This window comes from Lemur catta, chromosome 11 (genome assembly GCF_020740605.2).
Source record: "Lemur catta isolate mLemCat1 chromosome 11, mLemCat1.pri, whole genome shotgun sequence".
In the NCBI taxonomy this organism is placed as follows: domain Eukaryota; kingdom Metazoa; phylum Chordata; class Mammalia; order Primates; family Lemuridae; genus Lemur; species Lemur catta.
In genome coordinates, this window is record NC_059138.1 from 70454788 (window position 1) to 70476703 (window position 21916).

The 21916-nt window shown below is 38.9% G+C and overlaps 1 protein-coding gene across 4 annotated transcripts in view; it reads left to right on the forward strand.

The window, feature by feature from the left end:
- The first annotated feature begins 1493 nt into the window (after positions 1-1493).
- CCDC126 (coiled-coil domain containing 126) overlaps positions 1494-21916 on the forward strand; it is a 36064-nt gene continuing 15641 nt past the window's right edge. The window contains exons 1-3 of one of the 4 annotated variants that reach the window (XM_045564334.1): positions 1494-1715; positions 2107-2196; positions 15772-16157. In XM_045564334.1, coding sequence (XP_045420290.1) covers positions 15920-16157 — 238 coding nt within the window. In that variant the 5' untranslated portion in view covers positions 1494-1715; positions 2107-2196; positions 15772-15919. The other 3 variants (XM_045564333.1, XM_045564335.1, XM_045564336.1) reach the window with 3 other exon arrangements.

Below are 21916 nucleotides of genomic sequence, written 5' to 3' on the forward strand. Positions count from 1 at the left end.
AACTCAGAATTGGATCACCCTTGTTGTATTGATCCTTATAGTCAAGGAAGAGCATATTAAAAGTTATGTAATCCTCATGTTTCCTTTAAAAATGTTTGTCTTTCTTTACTTCCCTGAATACACACAGTTTACTATGACAGATGTATTCCCATTACAATGAGCTATTTCCGAATAAATGTCTTTTTCTTTTAGAGAATCTCTGTTACTTAGATTGACAGCTTTATGATAAAGCTTGAAATCTGGTAGCACAGATATCCTCCCCCTCCTTCTCTTCCTCTTTTTTTCTTCTTCCTTCTCTTCTTCATGAATGCTTGTTTTTGCTCTTCCATAAAATTTTAAATTAGCTTGTCCAGTATCTCACACATACACACAAATCTATTGAGATTTCATCTGGAATTGCACTGGATGTATAGAGAGATTTGGAGAGACTTGATGTCTCCCTGTATTGAATCTTCCAGTCCATGGTTATATCTCTTATTTATTTAGGTCTTCTTCAATGTCTTTCAGTGTTTTCCTCATACAGGTTTTGCACTTTTTTGATTGATTTATTCCTAGGTACTTGATGTTTATTTGGCGCTATTGTAAATGGTATGTTTTTAAGAAATTCACTCTTTTCCTGGCACATATAAATAAATATTGATTTTTTTAAAATATGATTTTTGTATCTATTAACTTTGTTAAACTCTTTATTTATTTATTTATTTATTTTTACTTTTCTGAGACAGAGTCTCACTCTCTTGCCCAGGCTAGAGTGCCGTGGCGTGAGCCTAGCTCACAGCAATCTCAAACTCTTGGGCTCAAGCAATCCTACTGTCTCAGCCTCCCCAGTGGCTGGGACTACAGGCATGTGCCACCATGCCCGGCTAATTTTTTCTATATATTTTTAGTTGTCCAGTTAATTTCTTTCTATTTTTTAGTTGAGATGGGGGTCTCACTCTTGCTCAGGCTGGTCTCGAACTCCTGACCTTGAGCCATCCTCCCTCCTCGGCCTCCCAGAGTGCTAGGATTACAGTAAACTCTTTTATTATTGTAACGGTTTACCTGTAGATTCTTTTGGATCTGCCACATACAAAACCATAGAATCTGTGAAAAAATAATTTTCTTTCTTCCTATTTAAAAGTCTTCACTGGCAATAAGAGACATTCTTGTCTGGAGCACACTTAATCACCAAGCTCCCTGGTCTCAAGTCAGCGGCACTGGGAAGGTCGGTTCCCTGCTGGAGGTTGGGGAGTAAATCGCCTGCGCCCTCCTTCCAGCGCCCGCAGCGAGTTAGGGCGGAGGATACGCCCTCTCGCAGGCTCATCTTCCAATCCGGAAGAAGGAGTCGGCCGCCCCACCTCTGGTTGCCGCGCAACGGCGTCGTCCTGACCCGGAGTAGGGGAAGGGCGGCTGGAAGCACGTGCCGCCTCTTCCTCATTCCAGGACTACATTCCCCACAATGCCGCGCGCCGCGGGCGGCGGGCCCTGGAGTGGGGGAAGGGTCGGGCCGGGAGGCGGAGCGGAAGCGGAGTGCGAGGGACCAGAGGAGTAAGATCTCCGCGAGCTGGGAACCAACCGCGTCCTGACTCCCACCCCCCGGCCTTTCTCCATCCCGACCTGGAGGCTGCTTCACGAGTGCCGTACTCAGCTGACGCCCGCTAATCGGCTTTCGCTGAGCCGCTCGGGCTCAGAAGCCCAGGCGCTTCGGCGACCGTGACGGGAAGCCCACAAGCAAGGTAATGGGGAGGGGGCGAGAGGGACGCGGCCGGCGGTGGCGTCTCTGCCAGCCCGGCCAGCGCCTTTCGCACAGCCCCTCTGGCCCCGGCGGCCGCTCCTCCCTCGCCGCGCCCCCGGCCCCGATCCCCGCCCCGCCGGGGCCCCCACCGCGGACACCGGGCTCGCTGACGGGCCGGCAGCCCCCTGCTGCGCCCGGGTAGGCTCTTTGTCCCTTCCTATGGGCCACGTCCCTGCCCCTCCGGGTCCGACAGCCGCGGCCCCGTCGGCCTGGGGCGGGGAACGGAGTGCGGCTCGGGCTGCCGTGGTCGAGCGTGGCGGGCTCGGTCCCGAGATGCCGGGATGGAGAGCCCCGGCGGCAGCCGCTCTCACTTCTTTTTCTGTTTTTGACAGCTCAGTTCTGTTCTACTTTGAGAGAGAGAGAAAGTCAAATGCCCTTTTTAAAATTAACTCCTTCTTCAAAACTCATCTCTTCGGTGACTGGTAAGGATGAACTTAAACTGCTGTGTGGATTGTTGACTGGCGGTATTGTGGCTCGGCCAGCCGGGATTCGAATCCTGATTGTCTCACAGCCTGCCTTTGTGATTTTGGTTAGTTAAAGGCTCGAAGCCTAAATTTTCTCATTCATCAAAACACCTACCTTTAAGTTGTTAGAATTAAGAAATAATATACCTATAACGTCATTAGTTCTTCATTTGATGAAAAGATCCTTTGAGTGTGATACTTTCATTAGCTATGACTGAAGTGGCCCCTGGACTTAATAGTTGTGCTTTTCTTTGTTTAATCATTAGCATCCTAGTTTATGTATTCTGCTGCACTTTATACTTTGTTCACCTTAAACCTAAGCAAAGCGTTCTTTAAACTGTGCCATCTTCTTAATTTCCCCCTTTTTAAGATGGCTGAGAATATTCTTAGGAAATTGATGACTCTGCTTTTCTGTGGATCAGCTTTAGAGATACAGGGATTTATTCACCTCTCCCCGCCCCCCTCAGTGTGTCCTTTGAGGCTCCTTAGAGGAGCTTAAGTGTTTGTTTTGTCAGAGAGAGCATGTAGGTATTCTGCAGTCCTGTCGCTGGGCTTTATCATCTATGTCAACTTTTTTCTACCTCTCTCTATACTTTCTCACTGATTAATAATTTCTCCCCCTGTGGGATTTTTGTTTCCAAGTTGTAGTTTTTGTTCTCAAGGTGTATTGAATGAATGCAATATATTTGATAAGGAATGACTTGAAAAATTTCACGTTAATCTCTTTTCAGTTTCGGTGGTTCTTGCACTGTTTTCTCCTGAATTTTACGGACATTGGTGATGAGTTTTTCTTCAATGAAATCTTTATGATCCTTAATTGAAATTTATTTTTCATTTAAAATGTTTGCTCTGTACTACTTTGAGTTCAAACACTATTGTACAATACGTGCAATAATTTTTCCTGAGTAAATGCTGTTTTGAAATATACAGTTGTAAGGAGGAAAAGGCAGTGGGCCTGACAAATTGTGAGTGTAATGTTTTTAGTGACAGATGAATTTTTTAAAAATATATATGAGGAAGAAAAGGAAAAATCTAATGAATGTATTTTATAGGGATAGCAGAGAGCCACAGAGTAAATAAGTTGAAAACTTACTTAAACTGTGCAAGAAGGCATATGTACATAAAGATTTCTGATTCATTTTAAAATATGTTGCAGAAATACTTGTTTTGAGGGAATGTTTCTGTGTTGGTGTTATTTACTGTAGTGTAGGACATACTTCTGGATCCTTAAGTGCAGCCTTTTGCCTGAATCCAAATTTTACAGAACAAATTCTTATAGTAAAGGGATTTGTTCTGTGAAGTTTGGATTCAGTCAAGGGGCTGCACTTGGGGCTCTGGAGGGCCACATGTGGCCTTGAGGCCACAGGTTCCCCACCGCTGCATAGGAGACCTTGGTTCTTGTCCTAGCTCTGTCACTATCTGTTGTAACCTTAGGCAACGTTATGGTCCTCAATTTCCTTATCTCTAAAACAGTAAATTGGCTTGATTCCAAGGACTCTTCTAGCTCAGATCTTCAATGATAAGGGTTTTTAAAGGTTCTTTTTAACATGGAAAAAAATTGGTGTAAATCCTTTTAATCGTTTATTTGTGTCTTAGGGTTTTTCTTCGCTCCAGGTCATGTAGTTGTTTCAAACCACCTTGAGGAAAGGGATATACATGAAAGAACTAGAAAACTGCGAAATCAGAATATTTACTGACCAATTCATCCCTCTCTCTCATGAGCTGCAATCATTTTCTCTGCATTTTTGACCCGCTTAATTCCCTTTCTCCCTAACATATCTCTTTTCTTTTGTTCATAGCCTCTGTACCCATTATACCTGCTTCATAACTTTAGCTTGTCAATTCTGTAACCCAACTTCACTGTTTCTTTTTCTGAATTCTTCTTTAGCTCTTTCAGCCAGCCCCCCAATTTTCTCTGGGACCTCTTTGCATAGGAGGCCTCTGGCAAGGGTGCCCAATGCTAGTCTAGTTAGCTATGGAAGGGGAGGTGGGGTCACGTAGCACAAAACATGATTGGCTGAGGCTGTGGCAGGTCAAGCTCTGTGACTGAAGTATCTAGTGCTCCATAGTATATTTCAGATTAAACTTTCATTATAGCACAGTGAGTAAGTAGTTTTCCTTTTGTCCTAATATTTTCTATTTTTATCCCTGCCTTTACCCTTTTTCTTTTATCTATCCTTGTAATCTTCAGTGCTGTTGTCTTCTCCTTCCTCTCCCAAATATGCCATGTAAAAATGATCTAATATCTTGAGACATATATTTCTATATTTTAGCTGGAATTTTAGTGTAGCTTCTCATAAGGCAGTGTGTTTAAATCTTAGACCTAATTATCGAGTGGATGGGCTGTGTCCTGTGTTAAATTCTGCATCTTCCCCCTCTCCTTCAGATATTAGCCTCAGCCAATATTATACAGAGAAAATATTTTATGAATGGGCCTTTTCCCCTGAAATAATATTCCAGGGTTAAGTCTGTGGAGGGTTTATTTCAGAGATAACTATCTGAACCTCTGAGCTGTGGTGAGCATACTGTGTCTTTTTATATTAATAATAAATCTGTGCTTCTCTAGCTGAAATTCCTTTGGAGACTAATAGGCAGTAGTGCTTGTAGCACCTTTGGCTGATTGAGATCTTCTCTGCCTGCTAATTACTATTGCTCTTGGTAGTTACTTTAGTTGTAATTATAACAGCACAAAAAGATCACTGGATAGATGCAAAAATGAGATTTGAACAAGAGATTTTAAGGTAGTATTAGCCATCTATTAATGTTTTTAATGTGGCTATTGCAATGTTTGCATAAAAATGCAAGGAAGTACTTCATGACAGGCAGTGTGAAAGTTTAAAAGCTTTTTAAACTTTTTGACTACAGCTCATAACAAATATCTTTTTATATCAAGGCTCCTCAGCTGTATCACTATTTGTACATGCATACGTCTGTGTCTGTAGAAATAAATAAATAACCTGAAAGAAAAGTTTTACAAAAATCTGTAGCGTGTACAGTCTACTCTGATGATTTCATTTTATCTTGTTTTTTAAAAAAGTGCTGGTTGCAAATTAGCTAGTTGATTTTTGTTCCCTGCTTTTGAAAAACATTGGAGTCTTGGGCTAAGAATTTGTATACCTAATTTTTCTCCATTTGTTTGTTGTTGGATTAATCCTTTTTGTGCTTCATTTTCTTTATCTTTATAATAAAGATGTTCTAGTTTAAATACGTGCTGATTCTTTGTCTTTACTTTTCTCTAGTAATAATGTTGGACTAATATATTTGTCTTTAGGTTTCTGGCTAGTGAGTAACCACTGAAAAATGGCTTAAATATTTGATTGTTTACATAGTGTGCTGTTTGGCAAGTAGCATAATAGAGCTTTGAACAACAGTTTTTTCCAAAGATCTTGTAAATTGGAATAGAGACATTAGTGCCTGTAATAAATATAAAAATTTATAAAAAAAATTACCCATGTTTGTTTTTCTATTTTTGTGTTCCTTAACAAGGAATATTTTAGAGTTTAAAAGTCTTATTTAAAATGCTTAATATGAGCACAGTGGCTCACACCTGTAATTCCAGCACTTTGGGAGGCCGAGGCAGGAGGATCACTTGAGGCCAGGAATTCGAGACCAGCCTGTGCAACATAGCAAGACCTTGTCTCTACAAAATAAATAAATAAATACATAAATCAGCTAGGTGCTGTGGTGTGTACCTGTAGCACTAGCTACTCAGGAGGCTGAGGCAGGAGGATCGTTCAAGCCTAGGAGTTTGAGACTGCAGTGAGCCGTGATCCTGCCACTGTACTCCAGCCCGGGTGACAGAGCGAGACACCGTCTCTAAAAAATACAAATTAAAAAAAAATGCGTAATACAAGTTTTAAGTAAATGCACTGGCAGATTGCTACGTAGTCTTATTCCATACTTCATCTTGCCACTGCCCTCTTCATACCAGAAAACCCTGATAAGATTATGTTTTTCTTACCGGATCATTACTGTTCCTGTATATATTACCCGTATATTACCAAACGGTGGAACTGCCATTCTCATAAGGGGAACACAAAACTTTCCTTGCTTGTGGGTTTCCTTCTGTTCCCTTTGGATGATTTCTAGATCAGGCCATTCCATGCTGGGGATTGGGAGCCCTCCTTCTCATTTGTTTGTGTTAAGGAGAATAGGAATAAGGAATTTACTGTCTGCTCCCAAGATTCTGGTAAGAAAATTCCAAAAGTTTTATTTGGAAGGAAATTGGAACTAGACTTTATACTACCTTCTCTTTCTCAGATCAAATAATACCTCCTCAGAGGGCCTTCCTTGACCGCACACCTCATGTAGACATCACCAGACACATCAATCTTATTTTCTTCATAGCAGTTTACCACAAGCTGCAATTAGCTTGTTTCTTTTATTTGTTTATTGTCCCACTTCTACGAAAGCCTAGTCTCCACAAGAACAGGAATCCTGTCTGTCTTGCTTCACCTTTCACATCTCTAGTTCCTGGCACATACTAGGTGCTTTAATAAATATTGTGAATGAATGAGTGAACAAATGAGTGAATAAACCAAGTTCTTTCATGCTTTAAATGAAATTGCATGTAGTAAATTGTGTTTGAGCCTGGGCCTTTCTGTACCCCATTTCTAAATTCTTTTTTCTGGAAATGTTTGCTTATCATGGTGAAGGTCTCTGTCTCCAAAAGACCTTGTATTGTATTTATCTTTGTTTTACTTCACTTTTTTTTTCTATTCTGGTTTTTTGCCTGTATAAAAAACTAAGCTATAAAACTTCTTAAATCTTAATTGTAGCAACTTTGTAATACTTTGATTTATGTGAACAAAGCATATTTGAAACTTTAATGGGCCAACTTGATAATTTAATGAATAGTCCAAGTTAGGCATATTTAGGATCATTGTCCTAAACTGCTGTTACTATTTTTGTTTACATTCTTTTAAAGCAAAAAAGAACAAAGCTTCGTTAATATAACAATTTATTCAGTATTTACAAACACAGCCTTTCCTGTGGAGGTAAGGGAGAGGTACTGTGGTGTAGGGAAAAACCTAGATGGTGAGTCAGGACCTAAATTCTGGATCAGTACAGTTTCTGCCACTAACTGGTTGTTTCATTTTAGGCAAGACATTTAACACATTGACTGCCACACTAGAAAAAAATTTTTTTCCTTGGGGCCGTGGTGTTTTATTATGAAAATAGAATAAAAACTTCAAAAACAAAATGATCCTTTCTAATTTAATGAAAAATTTATTTTTTATTGTTTTCTGTGCATGAGTTATATGCAACTTAAAAAATATTAATAGTTCTCGAGGCTCCCAAGGTGAAAAGACATGCGAATTATATATGCTTCATGAGGCCGCAGGCTCAAAACTATCGTGAGTTAAATACAACTGACATGGCAGTAAATGTGTTAAACATCTCAGGGCTTTAGTTTCTTTATCTAAAATCTGAGGGCACTGGATTAGATTTCTTCTCAGGTTCTTCCAGCCTAAAAATGGATAATTGAAGATACTTTAATTTACCTCCAGATTTCTATCCTCTACCTCTCTACCCCCAAAAATCATTGCAGGGAAGTCACATGGTTGCTTGGAAGAAGGTGGGGTAGGTTCAGGGATGTGTTTCAAAGTAAACAATAAGGTGTTTCTTAGTGACTGCTGATTGTTCACCAGGCTCTTTGCGGGATGTGGCAGCAGTGTAAGGCACGATATTTTTGCCTGTTAAGGGATCTGGGACTTAATTAAGGAGACAAGGCTCACACACATGACTGGATGATATGATGTGTAAAATCAATTGGTATAGAGCAAATGTGCTGTGGGAGTTGGAAGATCAGTGTGGGGTAGAATAAGGTAATGAGGTTTGGAAATCCTTCTAGCTGAGGTAGCATTTAAACAGATATTCTATCTAGTCTCTTTTTAGGCTATTTGGAGGATGAACTGTTCTCATCAACAATATGCTGTTATGTCATCTTTTAGGACTGGGTAATTCTTCAGTGACTTAATTCCAATGAAATATTTCAGTAGAAACTTTTTCAAGCCCGTGACCTCTCTGAGAGCTGACTGTTACTAACCGAATGAGAGGATATCAGGAAACGTAAGGAAACATGCTGGGTAAATAAAAATATCATATAAATATAAGGTATAATTATTACTATTGTGCAAGGCTGAGAGAAGACTGGCTTGATTGAGGGAGATATTTTTGTGACTAATGAGAAATAAATTTGGTTTTTGGGGACTGGATTATGGAGGCCCATGAGAACTAATCAGAAGAGTTTTATTTGGGTCTGTTAAAACATTAACTGTATTAACTAACATTACTCAGATTATCAAGACTTAGTAGTATCATTTCATGAGTGCCTGATACTAATAATAAAGGTTAATATTTATTGAGTAGTATGAAGTGTCATTTAATCTTCACCAGTATTAGTTAGGTACTATTGTCCACATTATATAAGTGAGGGCATCAGGATTTAGGGAGATAAAATAATTTATATGGAGAATGATAGAGAGTACCTTGAGGCCGGAGGTGGGATAGGAATGGGAGTGCTACATTTTGGAGAGTTGACATTTGAGCTAGTACTAAAGGATGAAAAGGAACAAGTCATGGGAAGAACATTCCAAGGCAAGGAATGGCAATTGTATAGACCCTTAGGTCAGAAAGAATTTAGTGTGTTTTGCTTAGCGTGGCTACAGCACTGTGAGCAAGAGGGAAGTAGTATGAGATTAGGACAGAGAGAAATGGGTAGAAGTCAGATTATGTGGGGCCTTGTGGACTATGGTAAAGAGTTTGAATGTTATTTTAAGTGCAGTAGGACACTGTTGAAGGGTTTTTAAGCAGGATAATGATATGATATGCTTTTATGGGTATGTGTGGTAAAAATAATACATAATCTAAAATTTATCCGTTTAACCATTTTTTCAATGTACAATTCAGTGACATTTAGTGCATTCACATTATTTCACCACCGTCCATCTCTAGGACTTTTTCATCATCCCAAACTGAACTTTCATACCCATTAAATCATAACTCTCCATTTAGGGGTAGGACACCCGTGACCTCAAGGCCACGTATGGCCCTCCAGATCCCCAAGTGTGGCCCTTCAACTGAATCCAAACCTTACAGAACACATCCCTTTATTAAAAGGATTTCTTCTATAAAATATGGATTTAGTCAAAAGGCCACACTCAAGGATCCAGAAGGCCACAGGTTCCCCAACGGAACATGGTTGAATAATATTCCATTGTATGTGTTTTGTTTATTGATGCACACTTGGGTTCTTTCCACCTTTTGGCTATTACGAATAATGCTGCAATGAACATTGGTGTACAAGTATCCCTTTGAGTTCCTGCGTTCAATTCTTTTGTGTATATATTCAGAAGTGGAATTCTGGATCATTTGATAATTCTATGTTTAAGTTTCTCAGGAAATACCATACTGTTTTCCCCAGCAGCTGCACCATTTTACGTTCCCACCGCAGGTGCAGAAGAGTTTCAGTTTCTTCACATCCTTGCCAACACTTGTTTTCTGTTTTTTTTTTTTTTTATAATGGCCATCCTAATGGGTGTGAAGTGGTATTTCATAGTGGTTTTAATTTGCATTTCCCCAATGGTTGGTGATATTGAACATTCTTTATTGGTAAAATGTCTACTCAGATCATGACTTTTGTTTTTGAAAGAATATTTTGAGTGCCCTAAGAGAATGGATTGAAGTGGGGTTGAAGAGGAATCTGGGAAACCACTTGAGAAGCAGCTGTAGGAATCCAATTGGAGGTGATGATACTTGGACCACACTCTGCTGCCTTTCTTCAGATCTAGTACTTTATTGGCACTTTCTTTTAAATGTGTCTCCTCTCTTTTTTTATTTTTTATTTTTTTTTGAGACAGAGTCTCACTCAGTTGCCCAGGCTAGAGTGCCATGGTGTCAGCCTAGCTCACAGCAACCTCAAACTCCTGGGCTCAAGCGATCCCCCTGCCTCAGCCTCTCAAGTAGCTGGGACTATAGGCATGTGCCACCATGCCCGGCTATTTTTTTCTATATATTTTTAGTTGTCCAGATAATTTCTTTCTTTCTTTTTTTTTTTTTTTTTTGGTAGAGATGGGGTCTCACTCTTGCTCAGGCTGGTCTCGAACTCCTGAGCTCAAACCATCCTCCCGCCTCGGTCTCCCAGAGTGCTAGGATTACAAGTGTGAGCCACGGCGCCCAGCCTTCCTCTCCTTGATTCTTCTACCTTTGTGCCATATAGACTTTAATTTCTTCTGTAATTTCTGTAGCTGGGTGAGAACTTTCTCCTCGGAACGCTAAAAATATTCAGGAGTTTATATTAGGAGAAATAATGATGAAAGTGATGGTGATTTTATTTTTCGCCTTAAAACTCTCCAGTCGTTACCTGGGGGGTGAATTTGAAGTTTCTTTCTTTGTTTTTTTAGTGATTAGTAAACAATTAATATAGTGACCTAGAAATGAAGATTAAAAAGTTTTTAAGAGCGTAGACTATTGTGGTGGAGGAAGGACTCCGTAATAAAGACGATGCTAAATGGTAGCCGTACTGTATGTCCTGAGCTTCAGTGTTGGCTTGTCAGGTTTCTAGCTAGTGACTCTGTCCTGACCTAGGTGGCCTTCCAGGAGCTGGGTCAGTACTTGAAACATAAAGAAAAATTGGGGAAGTTCAAAGTACAAGTTCCTCTATAATTTGCGGCTCTGAATGTTGCACAGAAAGAAGAGACATTGACTCCTTCCTTTTCTTTCTTTTTCTCGCCTAAGGATTGAGGCTATGAATTATTTTCGTTTCTAATCATTACATTAAAAGTACGTAGGTAAATTACCTTCAGTTGCTAAAGAATTCAAAACTTACTGTCTCTTATTTTTTTCCTATATGAAATCACAGACATAGCTCTCAGAGAATAGAACAGTGTATTCATGTTGATCCTAGGGACTAAAGTGGTAGCAGTGGAAATTGCTTTCTCTTCACTCTTCCACCTTGCCTAATAAATATAAGGCCTAGCCCACTCTGGCAGTAATGACTTGGGTTCCAGGAAAGATCACTTGTTTTCTATCCCGCTCACCCCTTCCCCTTTGGGGTCATTATGAGGTCTAATAGCAGGATTCCTGTGTCACACCTGATGAACTGACTGGTAACTTTGAATTTAGCAGCCCTATCTGTAGCTTTCATTGCTGCTTCATGAAAATATATGAGATTTGAGCAGTAGTTCTCAAACTTTGTTGCACATTGGAATAACTTAGTGCTCTTAAAAAATACTGGTGCCTGGCTCACATCCCCAGACTGTCTAATTTAATTGGTATAGGGTGCGATTAAAAAAAAAACTGTCCAGGTGATTTTAATGAGAAACACTCCCTGAGAAGAGACCAAAGGCAGCATTGTCTCCTTTTAGAAATCTTAGTCATTTTTATTGGCCTTGCTTGGAATTGCTTGTGGAAATAAACCTTTAGATACAGTAGTTTTCAGGCCTTCTTGGGTTGCAAATCCTCATGGGCTTTTGAAATGCTTAACCTGATTTAGGGTCATCTTTTTAACTTCAAGGCTCCAGGGTGTCCTTTCTTCCTGGTAGTTCCTATAACCACTTAATTCCTTGGTGTTCTAGTGTAGAGTGGGATTAAGTGCTCCCAACTTCTCACCTCTTTGCTATTCCCGAAGACAAACCCTTTTCATATTAAATGTTTTACTTAACCCTATAGAAAAATGTTAACAAGTTACAAAGCATATAAATTGCTTACCATACTAGTCCCTATAGAAGTTCCTGATTTCCCTCTGAGATGGGCATTTGGGCTGCTTTTATCTTGTTGAGGGCAGTGCTGGGCAGACACAGTCCATACAGAGTCAAGGCTATGGAGACGTTTCATTCATGAAGGCCTCTTTTCTGAATCTGGTGGTACAATTGGGCCTTAATATACAGTCAATACAGGGCAATGTGAGCTCTTTATGTAAAGTTTGCAACTTACATCTTTGGGCCCCTCACACTGAGAAACACTTGGTTTAAACTAGCCTCTTAATCCCCTGGGATTTATTAGTTTGGGGGCATATCTTCACCAGTGGCCTCTGCCTTGTCCACTGCGTGTGCTTGCTTTCTATGTCTGGCGTTGGTACCCCCACTTGCCCTTCAAGCAGAGTGCATGGTGGCAAGCAGCCTGTCATTTTTAAGCTTGTACCTACTTGGAAGGACTTTACCTCTTAAAGATGAGGCTCCCTGTGTTTGATAATCCCATTCCCCAGCCTGCCCCCATCCCTCAGTAAATCCCCAGTTCTCTGCCTGATGCCATTACTTACAGTCTTGGGATTCGATACTTTTGTGAAGTTTTGTAAAACCTATGAGTTCTTATAGAGCTAGATAGATTCTGAACTTTTGGACTTTTAGCTCTTGCCAGAGTTTAGGTAACTGAAGTCAGTTGGCCTGGGTACAAAATCTTAGGCAGGTTAATCTAAGTCTTAATTTGATTAGCTTTAAAGTGAGAATGATAAAATAACAATAGTAATAATATCTTTCTTGTGGGGTTACTATAAATAAAGGAAATAACCCTTGTGTTTACCTCAGAGTTAGGCACATAATAAGAGCTCATTGACTGTTCACTGTTGTACTGTCTACTGCTACTGTTTTATTGCCTTTGCTATAGAAGTAGGGCGGTGGTTAAGAGTCTGAGCTTTTAAACACTATCTCTACCTATCTCTACCACTATCCAGTTGTATGATGTTGGGCAAATTATTTAACTTCTCCTTGTCTCAGTTTTCTTACTTGTTAAGTGAGAATCTTAACATTAGTATGCAATGTTGAGAATAAAATGAGTTAATTCACATAAGGTGCTTAGAGTAGGATATAGCAAGCGATTATGGTATTGGTTGTTGCTGTTATTTAACCGAAGTTCTCTCTTTGCCTTTGGTTTGATCCTCCCTCTGGGTGCTAGGATAAATAGTGTAACACACAGGTCATACTTGAGGAGACAGAGGAACCAGTAAAGATTTATGAATGAAGAATAAATTTAAGGCCGGGCGCAGTGGCTCACGCCTGTAATCCTAGCACTCTGGAAGGCCAAGGCGGGCGGATTGTTTGAGCTCAGGAGTTGGAGACCAGCCTGAGCAAGAGCGAGACTCTGTCTCTAATAAAAATAGAAAGAAATTATATGGACAGCTAAAAAATATATATATATAAATTAGCCAGGCATGGTGGTGCATGCCTGTAGTCCCAGCTACTTGGGAGGCTGAGGCAGGAGGATTGCTTGAGCCCAGGAGTTTGAGGTTGCTGTGAGCTAGGCTGACACCATGGCATTCTAGCCCAGGCAACAGAGTGAGACTCTGTCTCAAAAAAAAAAAAAAAAAAAAGAATAAATTTAAATATGTAAAAAAACTTAAAAAATTTTTGCTTGGAAATCTAGCATTTCTACTTTCTGAACTCAAGTTGAATGTAAAACCTCTATAGAATAAATATTAGGTTATATTTACCTGATTTTGCTAATAAAGCAAAGTTTAGTAATCCAGTATTGATATTAATGGCATTGTTTTTATAAGATCTATAGGGATTTGTTCTATGTGTGGTAACTAAAGAAATAAGCAGAAGTAGAAGAAAATTTGTAAAGGAGTTAATTCCTAATGTAGTTTTATTTTACTAGAGTAACTAATATACCCAGTTGTGGTATAGTCATGCTTATAGTGAGGTTTGACAGGACAGGTACACTTCAACAAGAGTAGGTGAGTTGTTCAAACCTCGGAGCCCCAGAATTTAGTAGAGGTGCATCAACATCTATGGGGTGGCTGCATGGCAGAGTGTGGGAAAGGAAGAGTAGGAGTTTCCTGAGCACGACAGGTGAATTGGCAGGGCAGAAAATCCCCCCTCTTACACATACCTCAGCACACATACAACTAGTAGAGAAGCTTTGATTATATGCGTTCTGTATTTTCATTTTTTGCATAAGATAATATTTTTTCTTATTTTAGAAATAGGTTTGAAAGAAAATTTCTATACCTGGTTGATCCTGCCAAAAAGAAAAAAAAGGGGGGCAGGATATGAAAGCAAATTTCTAGGGTAGGAATACAGCATCTCTAACTATGCATAACCTGTGTGCTGGTACAGTAAATGTTTGTTGAATGAAAGTGACTGAATGCTCTGTAAGGTTTGTTACCTTAATATTACACTGTATTCATTTTAAGTCTTATCCTCAAACTAGATTTTATTAGTTCAGTTATGTGATCATTTCCTAGTAAGAGAATGAAAATTGGGATATTTTATTTGCCTGTGTTTGGAAGAGTTAAAAAGTTCTCAAGGATTGTTTTCAGCAAGCTGTGAAATATCCTTGTGAAATGTACTATTTTGACTCCAGGTATATTTTTACCTAAAGACTTTTGCTCCATTTGATGTAATCAAAATTTTTTTTTTTTGAGACAGAGTCTCACTTTGTTGCCCGGGCTAGAGTGAGTGCCGTGGCGTCAGCCTAGCTCACAGCAACCTCAAACTCCTGGGCTTAAGCGATCCTCCTGCCTCAGCCTCCCGAGTAGCTGGGACTACAGGCATGAGCCACCATGCCTGGCTAATTTTTTTTTCTATATATATTTTTAGTTGGCCAGATAATTTCTTTCTATTTTTAGTAGAGACGGGGTCTCGCTCAGGCTGGTCTCGAACTCCTGACCTCGAGCGATCCACCCGCCTCGGCCTCCCAGAGGGCTAGGATTACAGGCGTGAGCCACCGTGCCCAGCCCTGTAATCAAAATTTTCTTTGCTGGGCACTTTGGTGATTCATATACTTTATTACTCTGCTGGTCTTTCTAGATTACATAATTGTCATCACCTTCTCTTTTTTAAAAAATTGAAGTATAACCTTTCAGTTTTTTCTTAAACTATGCAAATGCATACCTTCCTCATTTAAAATGTGGGATTGTAAATTTGGAAATATAGAAAAATGTTCTAACCTGCTTTAGCACTTGTCATTAAATGATCACCATTCATTATTATGTTTGGCATAGTTTTATGAGATATAAACTTAGAAATTATAACTTATTTTTCATCTTAGGTTGGATACTTTCTTAGGTTACCTTATTCCCGTTAGTAATAGCTTCTAGTGACATTTTCAAACATTGGCACACTCTATTTATATTGTGGGAATCCTTGTTAGATAGACATTTTAATTTTCCAATCTGTTTTATCTTTCTTTATTTCTAACTTTCATTTTGGCATCTCTCTTTTTTTTTTTGAGGAGGAATGGCTTTTGGCATTTACATTGGTGACATGTATTTGAATAGACCGAGATCTCTTATAAATCTTTTATGTCTATGGTTTTAGTTACAACTGAGAAATCATTCGAAGAGTTTTATGACCATGGGGGCATTTTTTCAGATATTTTCAATGAACTGACATTTATTACTAATTTCAATTTTGAAAAGGTATGTAAATAAAATTGAAAAAACACCAGAAAGCTTACTTAGTGGTGGAGAAAGTTGTCAAAGAAGATGATATAATTCCAAATCAAAACTATAGAGTCTTTTCTTTATCATTGTATATTTTGTTACTAATACAGATTAAGAACTAATCACCTTTTTTCCCCTTAATTTTACAGAGTTAATAGAGTGGATACAACCTTGCTGAAGATGAAGAATATACAATATTAGAGGAAATTTTTTTCTTTTTTCTTTCAAAAGTCTTGATTGTTTGGTGGCTTGTCTCCAGTTACCACTTTTCAGTCAAGTCTTTTTACTCCATCAGAAATGTTTTTTACAATCTCAAGAAAAAATATGTCTCAGAAATTGAGTTTACTGTTGCTTGTATTTGGACTCATTTGGGGATTGATGTTACTGCATTACACTTTTCAACAACCAAGACATCAAAGCAGTGTCAAGTTACGTGAACAAATACTAGATTTAAGCAAAAGATATGTTAAAGCTCTAGCAGAGGAAAATAAGAACACAGTGGATGTCGAGAATGGTGCTTCTATGGCAGGATATGGTAAGATAACTGTAGAATATTTCTAGTCTCCTCCTGTCCCTGTTTAAAGATAATCATGGAAATTGAACTCATTACTTCATGCATAGATCTTTATAAAGTAATTTTTTCTTGACTTTTTATTTTGAAAATTTTCAAAAGTACTGAAAAATAGGGATAGTATGATAAATACTCATATATTCATCACCTAGATTTAACAATTATTAACATTTTACACTTTCTAAATCTAATTGTTGAATAATTTTTAAAGTAAATCATAGAAATTGTAACATTAGCTGCTAGATATGTAGCTCTTTAAAATATATATATATATCTTTAAAAAGGACCTTCTTCTATGTAATAACATTATCATACCTAGTTTAAATTTTCCTGATTGTCCCAATATAAGCAATCAATCGTATAGCATTTATTAATTCCTAAGAAGCAGGATATGCCTATATCGCCAGTATTGTTTATTGCCACTCTCTCTCACATACTGGATTCCTGCTGTGTTTTATTTAAGTTTCTTATCATGCCATGTTCTCTCTTGCCTTTAAGACTTCAAAAAAAAAAAAACTAAAAAGAGCAAACAGATAAGATAGAATGGCTCTGTCTGGAATTGTGTGTACATGAATGTGTGGACATTTTCTCTATTTTAGTTTTGTTTGTTTAATTAAAAGTTATATATGCACATATTTAAAAAATCAAAATGTGTTATGATTCTTCTAATAAAAAAGAGCAGTTCTTCCCACTCCAGACGGTCTACAAATTTCCCATTCTTTGGAGCCACCCATTTTAAATTCTTCCACCTCATTTATTTGGTGTTTACCTCTATAGCTACATAACATGCTCTATGAGCTACTTTTGATTTTTCAGTTACAGGCATTATCTGTTAACTTCCCACTATGCAAGGTGAGGGTTCAGTTTTTTTCTCACTCAAAAATGCATTCCACCCACCTCTAGGCTGTCTTTGCATATATATGTTCTTCTTGTCCTGCCATTTTCCCTTCATAATTTTGGCTAGACTACTATTCAGTGTTTGCGCTATTATGACTGTGTTAATGATACTCATTACTGAGCCATGTACAGGAGTACCTCAGAGATATTTCAGGTTCTGTTCTGGACCTCTGCAATAAAGTGAATATTGCAATATAGCTAGAAGTCACACAAATTTTTTGGTTTCCCAGAGCATTTAAAACTAATGTTTACACTATGCCATAATCTATTAAGTGTATAATAGCATTATGTCTAAAAAAAACAATGTACATGCCTTAATTATAGAATACTTTATTGTTAAAAACTGCTAATAGTCACCTGAGCCTTCAGTGAGTCATAATCTTTTTGCTGGTGGTGGGTCTTTTTGCTGGCCTTGATGTTGGCAGCTGCTGATTGATCAGGGTGGTGGTTGTTGAAGGTTGGGGTGGCTGTGGCAATTTCTTAAAAGAAGACAATAGTGAAGTTTGTTGCAATGATTGATTCTTCCTTTCAGGAAAGATTTCTCTGTAGCACCTGATGATGTTTGATAGCATTTTACCCACGGTAGAACTTCTTTCAAAATTGGAGTCAATCCACACAAACACTGCTGCTGCTATATGAATTAAGTTGACGTAATATTCTAAATCCTTTGTTGTCATTTCAACAATGTGCACAGCATCTTCATCAGGAGTAGATTCCATCTCAAAAAGCCACTTTATGCGTAAGAAGCAACCCCTTATCCATTCAAGTTGTATCATGAGTTTGAAGCAATTCAGTTTTATCTTCAGGCTCCACTTCTAATTCTACAGTTACTTCCTCCACTGAAGTCTTGAACCCCTCAAAATCATCAATGAGGGTTGGAATCAACTTTTCCTAAATCCCTGTGAATATTAATATTTTGACCTCCTATGAATCATGAATGTTATTTATTTAATTTTTTACTACTCCTCACCTCTCTCAATCACGAATGTTCTTAATGGTATCTAGAATGGTGAATCTTTCTAGAAGGTTTTCAATTTACTTTGCCCAGATCTGTTAGAAGAATCATTATCTATGGCAGGTGTAGTCTTATGAAAATGTATTTCTTTTTCTTTTTTTCTTTTTTTTGAGACAGACTCTTGCTCTGTCGCCTGGGCTAGAGTGCTGTGATGTCAGTCTAGCTCATAAGCAACCTCAGACTCCTGGGCTTTAGTGATCCTCCTGCCTCAGCCTCCTGAGTAGCTTAAAGTTACTGGCTGAATTAATCCCTAACAACAGAGTAAGCCTGTGCTTTGAAGCTTTGAAGCCGGGCATTGACTTCTCTCTAGCTATGACAGTCACAGATGATGTCATCTTCCAATAGAAGGCTGTTTCGTCTACACTGAAAATCTGTTTAGTGTAGCCACCTTCATCAGTGATCTTAGCTAGATGTTCTGGATAGCTTGCTATAGCTTCTATATCAGCACTTGCTGCTTCACCTTGCACTTTAATGTTATAGAGATGCCTTCTTTCCTTAACCTTCAAGAACCAACTGCTAGCTTTAGATTTTTCTTCTGCAGGTCTTCACCCCTTTCAGCCTTCATAGAATTGAAGAGAGTTAGGGCCTTGCTCTAGATTAGGCTTTAGCTTAAGGGAATGTTGTGGCTGATTTGACCTTTTATCCAAGCCACTAAAACTTTCTCCATATCAGCAATAAGGCTGTTTCGCTATCTTATCATTCATGTGTTCACTGGAATAGCAGTTTTAATTTTCTCCAGGAACTTTCTTTTGTAGTCGTAACTTGGCTATTTGGCATAAGAGACTTAGCTTTTGGCCTGTCTTGGCTTTTTGCATTCTTTTCTTAGTAAGCTTAATCATTTCTAGCTTTTAGTTTAAAGTGAGAGATGTGTTACTTTTCCTTAACACTTAACACTTACAGGCCATTGTAGGGTTATTACTTGGCTTAATGTCAATATTGTTCTGTGTAAGGGAATAGGAAGGCCCAAAGAGAGGTAGACAGGGGAATAGCCAGTTGGCGGGGCAGTCAGAACACACATTTATGGATTAAGTTTGCTGTCTTATATGCGTATGGTTCAAGGCCTCCGAAAGCAATTCCAATAGTAATATCCAAGATCATAGATTACTATAATAGATATAATAATAATGAGAAAGTTTGAAATATTGCAAGAATTACCAAAATGTGGCAGATACAAAGTGAGCATGTGCGATTAGAAAAATGGCACCAATAGACTTGCTTGATGCTGGGTTGCTACAAACCTTCAATTTGTAAAAAATGCAGTATCTGTGAAGTGCAACAAAGTGAAGTATGATAAAAATGAGGTATTCCTGTATGACATTATGATTACTTTCCCTTTCCTGTACTTTATTTTTCACCCTAGAATTAATAAGTATCAATTTTTGTTTTCTTTGCCTAGTTTTCCTTCCCATCCCCTATAGTTGTGTAAATATCCTCCTGGTATGGTCAGACATATTAAGTATTTTTTCTCTTTCTTTATCTTGAATAAATCTGTCCTGGAGTCTTCTGACTGGCTCTGGTCTGGACTGTTTGCTCTCGGCCTGCAGCAGTAGATTATAGGATCTCAATTTGCCATCATCCTGGGGATTCCCTTTGCCTAAATCTCTCGGGTTGGATCTCCTGTTTCCTAGAATTATATAGTTTCATCTTCATTGGTTACTCCGTGATTTTAGGGGAACAGATCTTTCAGTAGGTTCCTGAGAAAGGTACAAGGGAGGTAAAGGTCTTGAGTCCTTGTATATCTGAAAAGGTCTTTTTCCATTTAACCCTTATTATACTTAATTATGAGTTTTGCTGGGTATAGAATCCTAGGTTGAAAATCATCCCCCTGAGAATTGTAAAGGCTTTGTTCTGTTCTGGTTTTTATCCCCCTACCTTCCAGTGTTCTTTTTGAGAATCTAATGTCATTCTGATTCTTAATCTTTTGTATGTGGCTTATTTTTTGGAAGTTTATAAGATTTATGTCCCACATTATTCTGAAATTTCTCAGTGATTTGCCTAGATGTGAGTCTCTTTTATACATGTGGTGGGTCCTCAATGGGGACTTTGCATCCTGCAATTTATGTCTTTCAATTCTGGGATATTTTCTTAAATTATTTATTTGATTTCTTCCTGTTTTTTTCATTCTCTCTGGAATATTGTTATTCTGCATTTGGGCCCCCTGAAGCCCTCTAATTTTCCCTTCTTTACTCTATTTTCTATGTCTTTGTCTTTTTGCTTCATTTTTTGAGAGATTTCCTCAGCTTTATTTTATAGCCCTTTATAGAGTTTTTCATTTTGTCTCTCATTTTTTTTTTTTTTTCAGACAGTCTCACTCTGTTGCCCAGGCTTGAGTGCTGTGGTGTCAGCCTAGCTCACAGCAGCCTCAAAGTCCTGGGCTCATGCAATTCTTCTGCCTCAGCCTCCCAAGTAGCTGGGACTACAGGCATGAGCCACCATGCCTGGCTAATTTTTTCTATATATTTTTAGTTGTCCAGCTAATTTCTTTCTATTTTTAGTAGAGATGGGGTCTCGTTCTTGCTCAGGCTGGTCTCGAACTCCTGACCTCGAGTGATCCACCTGCCTTGGCCTCCCAGAGTGCTAGGATTACAAGTTGATGGCAAGTGCTGAGTTGTTGGGTGGTGTTCAATATAGGATGATCTGGCTTGGACATTTCCTTGGATATATCCTTAATATTTCTAATGACTTCTGATGCCAACTACTTGGAGTTAGGCCAAACTTCACAGGTTAAAAGCACAGTCCTCCACAAGACTTCCCTCACTTCAGACTCAAGCTACTAGTTTGAGTGTTCCCAGGCCACTCTCACTTCTGACAAGGTGGCTACAAATTCATGGGTTTCCATTACCCCTTCATGTTTGATGATTCACTAGAATGACTCACAGAACTCACTGAAAGTACTACACAGTACTTTCAACATAAATACTGTATTTTTAACCTGCACTTGGTTGTTGAATCTGCGGATACAGAACCCATGGATTTGGAAGGCTGACTAAAGGACTTGAGCATCTGTGGATTTTGGTATCCATGGTGGGTCCTGGAACCAATCCTCTGCAGATGTGGAGGGCTGACTATACTTACTATTAGTTTTATTATAGCAAAAGGATAGAAATCAGAGGCAGCCAAAGGGAGACATACATAGGGCAAGATCTGGGAGAGTTCCAAATGCAGTTCCCATTATCCTCTTCTCATGGAAGCAGGGAACATTACCCTCCTGGCACATCAAGACATATCAACGCATGATAATATGCAGAGTATTGCCAACTAGGGAAGCTCACCCAAACTCCACTGTACAGAGTTTTTATTGGGGCTTCATTATGTAGGCATGATTGATTGAATCATTGACCATGTGGTTGAACTCATTCTCCAGCTCTGCTCCCCTACCTGGAGGTTGCCTGAAAATCCCCCAACCTTCTAATCATATGGTTTGTCTTTCTGCCATGGCCAGCCCCCATCCTGAGTCATCTTATTAGTGCAAAATATCTAGGGGCCCACTTTGAGTCATCTCCTTAATATAAGCTAATAGGTGTGGTCCCAGAGGCCCACCATGACTAACAAAGACATTCCTCACTCAGGAAGTTCCAAGCATTTAGTGGCTACCTCCCAGGAACCGGAGACAAACATCAGCTAAATTCTTCATTACACAGTATCAGTGTGTTTTATTTCTTTGGAATTATCTCTAATATCAGTGTATTTAGGTCTTTCCTCTTTCGCGGGTCAGATACCTAGAGAAGTACTTCCAATGTGTTGCTGCAGAGTGTAGAGCTGTAAGTGTTCTGGGATCTGAGTGAGAGAAAAAGGCTGGATGAGGAGGGGT